General features: G+C 41.9%; 2 protein-coding genes across 2 annotated transcripts; both read left to right on the forward strand.

The window, feature by feature from the left end:
- Nucleotides 1-64: 64 nt before the first annotated feature.
- On the forward strand, nt 65-1470 carry LOC141803100 (free fatty acid receptor 3). The gene has a single exon (XM_074686990.1). It carries the CDS (start codon nt 65-67, stop codon nt 1136-1138), a length of 1074 nt encoding a protein of 357 aa, XP_074543091.1. The 3' UTR covers nt 1139-1470.
- A 3352-nt stretch (nt 1471-4822) lies between these two features.
- On the forward strand, nt 4823-7625 carry LOC141803171 (free fatty acid receptor 3-like). The gene is made up of 2 exons (XM_074687099.1): nt 4823-5188; nt 6500-7625. Exon 2 carries the CDS (start codon nt 6526-6528, stop codon nt 7492-7494), a length of 969 nt encoding a protein of 322 aa, XP_074543200.1. The 5' UTR covers nt 4823-5188; nt 6500-6525; the 3' UTR covers nt 7495-7625.
- The last annotated feature ends 3007 nt before the right edge of the window (nt 7626-10632 follow it).

Below are 10632 nucleotides of genomic sequence, written 5' to 3' on the forward strand. Positions count from 1 at the left end.
TGTTTGCCTCTTGTAGTCCAGACTTTCCTGCCAGCTTGGCTCTATCTGAAGACACATCCTTGTCATGCTAAATCCGAGGCACCTTCATCCTGGACTTCTGAACCCCTCAGCAGAGTCCATGTCCCAATCTGAAGAAATGCACGTGACCTACCAGGACTGCGTCGCCATCTCCGTTTACATCTTCACCTTCCTACTCGGCCTTCCTGCGAACCTCCTGGTCCTCTTCGTGTACGTACGCAAGGCCCGTAAGCATGGCGCAACACCCAACGTAGTCTACGCTCTCAATCTGTGCATGGCGAACCTGGCCCTTGTGGCGTGGTTACCCGTCAAAGCCGTTGAGACTCTTCTTCAGGACTGGAGGCTTCCTGCGCAGGTCTGCCCCATCTACAGCTTCTTCCTCTTCTCCTCGCTGTACGGCAGCTGCCTCTTCATCACCGCTGTGACCGTCGGGCGCTATCTCAGCATTGCTTTCCCAATCATCTATAAAAGGTACCGGCATGCTCGTATCTCCTGCTTCATCAGCGCCGCCTTGTGGGTCTTTGTGCTTCTTCACCTGAGTGTCGGATTGGTGGCTGAAGGAGGGGCGAACTTCGTTTCAAGTGACGGGGACACCTCAGTCTGCTACGACCACTTCAACGCCACCCAGCTGAAAATCCTCCTTCCTCTACGCTTCGAAATGGCGATTGTTTTGTTCCTGATACCTCTTATTCTGACGTCTTTCTGCACACTGCGCTGCGTCACCCTGGTGTGGCGATCAAATTTGCGTCCCATTGGCAAGAGAAGAGTACTGACTGTGGCGCTGTTCACGCTGGCTGTGTTCATCGTCTGTTACGCCCCCTACAACGCCTCTCATGTTGTCGGGTTTGTGCTGAACGAAAACGTCCCATGGAGAACGTACGCGATGCTGACCAGCTCCTGTAACGTTTTCCTGGAGCCGGTGGTCATGCTGATGCTGTCGCCTGCTGTTTCGAGGGGATTCATGGGAAGAGTCTGTGGACGGCAAAGTCAGCTCAGCCGGAGGGAGGGGTTCAGGCATCGGTACTACAGCGCCAACTGTGCTGCTAATGTGAGGGCGCCACCTACAGGATCTGAGAGGAGCCATGCAGGGGCTGAAGTGACTAAAGAAAGTCAGGGGTGAGGACGTTCATGGACTTCTCCAAACATACATCACTCTGTCGTCAGGATACAAGTTTATATCAACGAGAAAAAACAAGACGAATGTCTGTGCAGGATTTCTTTGTCCTAAAGTGACCCCTACTTGTTTTTCCTGTTAGTGTTTGACCAGTTGAGAGTGGTTTAAGGTTGCGCCAACTCATCCAAGAAATTTTTAAGCATGTGGTTGTCGTTTTTATTGAAAAGCAAGTTCATGTTCATTCTATTAAATCTTTTTCTTCACCAGTCGGTAACGAAGCTCATAAGAGGATTAATCTTTGACAAATGGTGTTATGTTTCGTTGGTTTATAGCATGTCTCACCCAAAAACAGAACAGATGGACACTAGATTTTCATTTTCTACAACTCAACCAGAGATTAAGATACTACCATTCAATCTACTGAAATATTTTAAGAGTCTGATGTTTAGATGAGTTACACATTTATGTCTGTTCATTGAAATGTCACTTTAAAGTTTTCAAGTGTTCTCACAAATAAAGAATATAACTATACGTGATGTCCAGGTTGTTTTTTGTCTTCATAAAGAAGAAAATGATGTTTACATATAATAATATTTCTGTTTCACACATCGCATTCAGCAAGCCTTAAATTAAAATCTCAAAAGACTTATACACTGATGAATGTGATGATGGCAGGTGATCACTTTTCAGGCACAAAAATAATAAAAACTTGGGTGTTTGTAATGAGCACATAAAAGTATGTATTTCCAACATCATTTACTGAAATGAACTAGAAATATTGGATTAATTAAGTTCAGCTTTGTGTATTTCTACGATAAAGACACTAATGGTTAAGTCTAAAAGATTTTTAGCTATAAAGCAGATTTTTTTTAACTGGCTCCAGATTTTACAACCCCAATTTAAAGAAAGTTATGACGGTTTGCAAAATAATATGTAACCAGAATTTGTTGCTTTTGAAATGTTTTATCTTATTGGAAAAAGTCCAGGCACCAAATCAAATGTTTAAACTTAAAACATGTTAGATTAGAAAAAAGTGGATTTCAAGTTTGATTCCAGTGCCCTTTGTGGTTTACCCTTGAGCGGGTGTTTATGGCTGTTTCCTGCAAGCCGTTCCCCACTCTTATCCTATTTCCTAATTTATTCACTGATCTATCCTCTCTAATTAAAGGCATAAAATACAAATTTAAAAAAAGATGGCACAAACACAGAAAATGTATCCATCAGTGGCGGCTGCTGGTCAGTCAAGGAGGGGAAGCTCATTATTTACCGGCCTTCATCATAAATTTGTTTATTTATTTAAACGTAAATTCTACCCTCTGTGTCAGCTTGTTAGCAGCTGGAGCTGCTACCTGAGACTACGACAGGCTGTAAGTGTGAGTGACAGGGGGAGAAGCTCCACAGCTGTAGCTGTAGCTGCTTATTGGTGAAAAGAATAGAATAGAATAGAATAGAATAGAATAGAATAGAATAGAATAGAATAGAATAGAAAATACTTTATTTATCCCAGAGGGGAAATTCAGGAGTCACCGCAGCATTTAAGAAAACAAAAGTAAGAAAGAGTATAGAAAGTGCAAAAATGTCCTTAAGAAATTAGATGACAACATCCCGTCCACCACTCGTCCACCACTCTCCAGCCCAGCCAGTCTCCACCTCCACAGGGTCCAGGACTGAGTTTCTTCAGCAGTCTGTTCAGTCTCTGTCTCCTGGATCCTGTCTGCTCACAGCAGGCGAAGCTCCTCCGATGTGTGGCCAGCGTCCGATGTCAGCTTCGTCAGCCACGTCCATGAACAGCACGATGCCGCTGGGTTAGCACAGCTAGCTCATCCATCCCCCGGAGCTAGATCCCACGTTCCCAACAACGATGGATGGAAGGACAGGTCCACTTTGTCACCTCCCAGCTCACACCCGAGAACCGGCACGTCGTCCTCACCTCCTCCTCTTCAGCTCGAGGGAAATCATCAAGCCCTACACTAGTTAGCATTGGCATGCTACAGGCTGCTAACAGCTGAGTTCGCATGTAAACAATGCAGCCATGGGTACATGTAGGATCTCCAGACAAACAGGAGAAAAGTAGTCAAAAATATCGCAGAAGCCACAAAAAGTTTGGTGTCTTAGACCAACAATGAACCATACAAAGTGATGATCCACTCCAAATACAAAGATGACGAAAAAGAGACGAAAAAAATCACAAGAAACGGACAAAGAAGAGAGAGCTGCTGCAACAGGCAGCTACTTGGGTAGCGCCTAGCAACGGGAAAAAAAAAAAAAAAAAAGAGAGAGAATCTTTAAACACAGCACTCGTTGTTTTTAAGAAAAGTAAACTCACTGGGGATCAATAAATCCTCCAGATCAGTCCAGAACAAGTAAATGTAAAACTCAGAAGATGCTCCAGTGGAGGGTTTTACTTCAAGATCACTGACTGGCTCATTTCACTGTCAATCAAAAAGGGATTCGGCCTCAGACAGATCATCCAATCATCATGCAGAAGCCCAGCGTCCAGGCCAGCCCACTGCCTCATAGACCCCCAGAGACGCTGAGCGTCCGATGGTGGGACAGAGCCCAGCATTTATCCAATGATCATCCAGTTTCCACAGTGGAACAACCCACTCTATGCTTCCCCGCTGAAGACACTCAGCGTCCGACTGTGTTAAAGCACTGAGACGCTGCGGGGATGAATGAGAAGGAGGTGGAGCCAGTTACCTGCGATAGGTAGCTGATTCTGAACAAAAGATGAAGGAATTCCAGCGCATATTTTATCAATGAAATGTTAGGGGAAGCTGAGCTTCCCTTGCAGTCTTAGAGAAATCGCCACTGGTATCCACCTATAATCTTTACCGCTACCAGTCACATGATTTAGTGTCACCAGTCACCCCTAATAAGTGTGCATGCAATCTGCATCTCGTTAGTAACACAGATTTAAAAGTGGCATCCTGAAGAGGCCAGGTCTTTCCAGAGTAGACATGAAAAGACTCTAACTTCTCTCTGAGAGACTGCGTGAGCAAAGAGTTCAACAATTTCAAAATGGTGAAAAAAATGCTATGAGTTGTCAAGGAAGTAATTCTTTTACAGCAAATAACTTGGCTACTTACTCAAGCTTTCAAGAAATTCAAACAAATGCTGACTTAAATAATGTTTTTATGCAGTCTAACAACAAAATGAATATTGAAACATTAGTCATCTTGTTATAACATATGCTGAACTGAACATTTCCAAAAACAGCCTTCAGAATAACACACCATGATTTGCACATGTACACACTGACCCTACCATTGGAGCACGTGAACAGAAGTGGAAAACACATCTGCTCTTAATGTGTCTCTAAAGTCGACCTCAGCTAGTAAAGATCATCCAGGGATCATTTGGCAGACTCATCACACCTTTGATATCAAAGTTGTTGTGCAGACAGGCGGTATAAAAACAGGAGCTGGGGGCAGGATTCTGAGCTGGTAACAGAAGAAAGAGGGCTGACGCATCCTTTACTGAGTCAGCTTCTCAGTCAGAGTGGAAAACATGATGCTGGCAGTGACAGGTAACAGGGAAGTCCACCAGTCTTTGCAGTGACTCCTGTTTTTTTCTGAATGAGTTCAGATTTGGATATTAACACTTGTTTAAAGTTACTCTGAAGCTTGTTCTGTTTATAATAACTAAGGGTAGCTCCTTAAACTTCTGGATCTTTATGTGTAATGATTTTCTGATCTATAACCAACATATAAACTTCTCCCTGTTTTATGGTCACACCCAACATCTGTGCTTCCTCTGCTACTGTCAGGACCTTTCCCAAAGAGGTTAATCTGACACTTTGTTTCCTACGTCATTTCCAGCTTCAGAGCGGTTGCCGGGTGATGTTGTTTGGAGAGAGTGGGGCCTGAAGTTTATTAAATTTCCTCTGTTGAAGGACAGATAGCAGATATTTGGAAGAAGTGGCTTATTAAGAAGTGCAGCCCGCTGAAGTAAACACAGTCTGCTTACGGGAGGTAGAGCATGCAGACGGAGAGCAGCAGCAGCATCAGAGAGGACGACAGGGATGGAGACTCAGGTTTTTAAAGTTTGACAGTGGTGAGTTTTTCTCAGACACAAATTTAACTTGTTTGACTGAAAATCTAAAAAATATGCTTCAACTATTCTCTTCTCATAAAATTAAGACTTCATTCTTGCAAATTCACAACTTCATCTTGTAATAAAGCAATAGAGCAGCTTTCCACTTGTAAATGCTTAATTTTTCTGTTGTCATACTTACCTTTGATATTTACTTTTTAATAATGTCATTATTATCTTTTTAAATTCATCACTTCTTTATTCTCATAATCCTACAACTTATTTCTTGTAAATTTTACACTTTATATTCAAAGATCTACAACTTTCTCTGTACAGTTTTAACTGTATTCTCATAATTTTAAGATTTTCGTCTTGTAGATAAATCTGACTTCTTTCTATTACCCCTTGAAATTGAAAAAATCTACAACTGTTTGTTTGAATTTCGTGAATTTTACCCTGTCACTATTCTTAAAGAACTACCCCCTGTTGTTGTGAATCTTAATTCTTGGAAGAGAGTTAAGAGTTATACATTTTTACAATTTTTAAACTTTTGTTTTGCAAATTTTTAATTTAATCCTTAAAATATTATGGCTTTGGCATTGCATTTTTTTTTTTACCTTGCATACCTTTGGTTTTTTAGATTTGCAACTTTTTTCCTTATATTATTACAATTTTTTTCTCCATAGTGAAAGTTTTTCATCTTTTAACACTTTTGACATTTTTAAATTTTGGACTTTTTCTCAAGTATCATAAGTCTTGTAATCCTTATATAGTATAACAACTTTGTTTTTACCGGTCGTTGACGCCTTTCTTGTGAATTGAATAATTTTCAGGTGTGAGGGGTTTGCTTATGACTTGCTATGAAGTGGCCTGGTTTTTGAAGTTAACCTTGTCTTGAAGGGTATTGCAGAGTTGCAGCATTGCATTTAGTTAATGTCTAACACCAATTCTGCAGATGCAACCATGGCTTGACCTGCAGAGTTCAGACAGGACATGATCAGAATCAGAAGCTTTGGACTTTTCTTCGATATGATATAGAAATAAGCACAAAATCTTTCTCTAAGAGTCCTTTTATTGGCTGTTAGTCACAACATATTTGGTGCAATTTATCAAAAGTTAAAGATGAACAAATGAATGTCTTTTGAAACTTTTTCTTTTCTGCAAACCCAACAGATTCAGAAGACTTTTAGAGACTTAAAGTACCACAAACAGACCCTTGTACCCCAGCTTGGAACGCAAAGTTCTAGAGAGTTCTGTGGGGATCTCAAGATGTAAAAGAACCTGAATCTCATGTTTTCACTGTCTGACCCGTGGTTCTTGTCCTTTTTCCAGTGTCTGAGAGTCTGTCTCTGGGAGCCATGCTGTGCATTAAACTCCTCCTCACTGTCTACATCGTCACCTTTCTGATGGGGGTCCCGGCCAACATCCTGGCATTTTGTACCTTCTGTCGCAAGGTGCGCCGCAGGGCCACCCCCATAGACGTGCTCCTCCTTAACCTCACCATCTCTGACCTCATCCTCCTCGCCTTCCTGCCTTTCAAAATGAAAGAGGCCTCTGATAACATGGCGTGGATGATGCCTTACCCCCTGTGTCCCCTCACTGGTTTCGTGTTCTACGTCACCATCTACAACAGTACCCTGATCCTCACAGCGGTGAGCGTGGAGCGCTACCTGGGGGTGGCGTTCCCTCTCAGGTACTCTGTGTGGCGCAGACCTCGTTACGCTGTGTTGGCTAGTGTTGTTTTCTGGCTGGTGACCTGCCTGAACCTCACCATCGTCTACATAATGCCCTACAGCCAGTGGAACAAAGGTCGAGAGGGCTACGCCAACAATGGCAGCGCGTCCAACAGCTCCGCCCCGCCTCCATCCACCTGCTACCTGAACTTCACCGAGGATGAGCTCAGCATACTGCTCCCAGTCCGCCTGGAGCTCTTCCTGGTTCTCTTCTGCATCCCCTTCTTCATCTGCTGCTTCTGCTACGTCAACTTCATCCTCATCTTGTCCCGTCTACCGAACATCAGCAGGAGGCGAAGGCTGCGCGCCATTGGTCTGGCACTGGGTACCCTGGTAGTATTTGCGGTGTGTTTTGGGCCGTACAACGCCTCTCACGTGGTGGGGTTTGTTCATAAGGACAGTCAGGACTGGAGGAACGTCGCTCTGCTCTCCAGCACGTTCAACGCCTGCCTGGATCCGTTTATCTTCTACTTCTCGTCAGCAGCGGTCAGGAGCATGTTGAAATGCTGCTGTAGGAACGTCATGGCGAAGCTGCACATCCTGAAGTGTGGGAGCGCCCCACAGCAAAGACCCCCGAGACTGAAAAACACCTGAAACCACCTGATCCTCAGAGGCTCTGAAGAAACATTCAAGAGTGTTTTGCTTCATACTTTTCTAAAGGGCTAGGAATAGTTTTTCCACTTCGACCACGGAAGTAAGCTTCAAGCTGATTTTAGACAAACTGTGGCAGGAACAGGAAAAGCTGTGTCAGCTTCTTACACATGATGCAATAAACACTGCAGATATTTATCAGATGAGTCTGTTTTTATCTGAAAATCATCGCTGGAAATGATGCAAAAACATGCAGTTCCCTGAGTGGCCACTAGAGGCTGGCTCCATCAGTGAGTCAATCTATATTTGATCTCATGTTTAAAGAGCTAAAATTTACAGCTTCATCTAACATGTTTTTTATCATTTATGATGATTGTATTTGGGCTTAAATTTACAAACTTCAGTATTCACTATATTCAGTTTTCCTAAATGTATAAAAATAATACTTAGCAGGTCTTTAGTTTTGCAGTTCTTACACAGAAAGTTAGGTTGAAATTGAAACTAGCTAACTTTTTAAGAGACATTTACAAAAAATATTTTTAGACAAAGACACCAACAGAGGGGTGGAGCTGAGGCCGACTTATTAGACTTTTAACCATGACCTTAGGATTTACTCTTAGCCTTTGTAAAAACGTATATTAACTCATGCAAAATGAAGAATTGTGTTTACAAAGTTTGTATGAGAAAGTAAATAAGCTACATACCAAAAACTGTTTTTGTACCAGGCTGTGAACATGTTTAATCCAGCTGTAAAGATAGGCTCCGGTACACAAGGCCACTTGGGGATTCTTTGACTTACACAGACAGCCCCAAGTGGCTAATTGTGGCACTGCAGCTTTTTTTTTTTTTTTTTTTGATTCTATTGTCATTGTTTTAATTTTTTATGGCTTAAATTGGGTGCCTCATGGGACACGCAAAAGCTGCCAGAGTCTAGCGGTCAGACCATACCTGGGGCCTGAGTTTTTCAAGCTTTCATTTTTATAGACACCAGCCAAATTCTGTCTGTGAGTTCTGATTCACGTAAAATCAAAGGTACCATGTTAAGGTACCTAAACGCATCCTTGTGACTGAGTGGGAGTGGAAGAGTAGGTGATTTTCCATGCTGGACATGAACACAGCATTGCAAGGTTATATGTTGAAGAAAGTTGAAGAATAAACATGTTAAACTGAAAAGCTTTTCAAACAACATCGTGATAAAAAATAAATAAATTAAAAACAGATTAAAGTTGGATGGCACAAAAAACCTCAATCAAAGAAGTAGAAATTTTTGAAATATGAGTTTCACGTGTCTCTAACTGTAGTCCATGTGACCTTTGTGTATAAATAAAGCTGTAAACTTTCCAGACTCACAGGTAAATATCCTTTTCTGTGACTCAGGGTGCGACAGGAACACTGTTTAATCAAAGATGAGAGTTGTATGGGGTCGACGGGATAAAGCAATTAAAAACCAGGGGATGTGAGGCTGCATAAGCAGGAAGCTGAAGCTGAATCCGTTGGGAGTTAATTTGGAGTTATTGGTGCAGACGGCCGGACGTGTAAACACCAAGAGGACACGGCGCTGCAGTTATTAAGTTGTGCTCTGACGAGACTTCAAACACTGAGAGACTGATAACCGCTCTGTGACCATTTCCTGTCAATAATAAAGAACAAGCTGGGGCACATGTGCAGACAGATAACATCCCTTTATAGTGTTTGTTGTGTCCTGTGCAGAGAGCGGACAGACGTGGGTTCAGCAGTGCAGGCTGTTCATTTGTTTAAGCACGTCTACATCCTCTAATTGCACAGTATTAGGCTAATAACTCTGCTGCTACATACGACGTAAACTGCTTTATGACCACGCCTTAAATAGGTCAGTGAATGCAGAACGTCTGGGCTCCTGATGGTGTATTAGCATTCTCATTATGATCTTCTTTAAAGTAGTTAATGTCTCATTTTTTTATGTAAATAAGACCATGTGGATTATGATCTTCATCTTCCCAAGCATCTCTTCTAGTAATCGACTGAAATCTGAGCAAAGTAAATTTAGATCTTAATTTAGCACAAGAGAAAAAATTGTTGTTGGTGAAGCAGGCACCCCATGTACGCTGTTTAAAGTCCTCCTTTTAGCGAATCATACTGATCCATTGTGGTGCTTCCAGACCAAAGTGCTGTTTGATATCTTGGACCATAACTCCCCTAGTGATGGACTGGAGAAGTGTGACTGGTATTGCCTTGAATTGATGTTTTTCTGTGTCATAGATAGCAGGTTTACTTCATGGAGTCCCTCAGGGTGCCGTTCTGGGTCCCACACTATGTTCCATTCAATCCACAGATATAATGTCAATTGAATTTCTTTTTCTAAAAAACATTCTTTCAGACTTTTTTTGTCTTAATTTAAAGATTAAAGAGAGGATGGTGGATAGAGTAAGGTGAGTGTAAGGCTGTACCAGCGCCCTGTCAACTTCCTTTTTTATGCTGATGACACAACTCTACCAGCCTCTTGCAGAGATTAGTTAAAATCATGGATATTAGACAATTTCCTTGAAACTAACAATGCAAGATCTAGAATTTGTTTTCACTGGTCCTGCAACAAGTAAAAAGAACCCCTGGTCATAAATTAACTCTAAAGACTCAGACACTCTAACCAAGTGTCTGTGATGTCACCCATTAGTTTCTGATACAAAGTTTTGAAGCATACAGTATCGGACATACTGAACTCCACCTTGCCTTGTTCAAGTTAGGATGAGGTAAAGAGACGGGCCTTCCCCCAGACAGTCAATTCACCCATGTCCTGCTTATAAGGACAAACTCATAAGTTTAACCTTGAAAATAACAAGTCATAATTCAACCCACAGTTAAGGATGGATATCGATAACAGTTCCTCTTAATGATCAATCAAAAAATGGTTTGATCCATCGTCATCATTAGCCTTTGTGGTTAATGATTCCCTTGTTGATTCTTTACTTTATGCCTTACATCGACGTCACATGAATGTGTTATACATCAATCACCCTTGTCAGTCAACAGCAGGATTTCAAAGAAGACAACTGAACTGGCTTCACTTTACCAAAAAGGACGCAAACAACATAAGGTGCAATTTGTCCAACACCATAATGTCAAGCAAGGGTGAACACACCACCGACATGTTAAAATAAATTGCTG

Source organism: Halichoeres trimaculatus, unplaced genomic scaffold (assembly GCF_033239565.1).
Source record: "Halichoeres trimaculatus isolate MK-OKI-2021-1 unplaced genomic scaffold, fHalTri1.1 fHalTri1_scaffold_14, whole genome shotgun sequence".
NCBI classification, from domain to species: domain Eukaryota; kingdom Metazoa; phylum Chordata; class Actinopteri; order Labriformes; family Labridae; genus Halichoeres; species Halichoeres trimaculatus.

Bases quoted from the DNA above. Each gene is read 5' to 3' on its own strand.
- LOC141803100 (XM_074686990.1), top strand. From the start codon at position 65: ATGCTAAATCCGAGGCACCTTCATCCTGGACTTCTGAACCCCTCAGCA.
- LOC141803171 (XM_074687099.1), top strand. From the start codon at position 6,526: ATGCTGTGCATTAAACTCCTCCTCACTGTCTACATCGTCACCTTTCTG.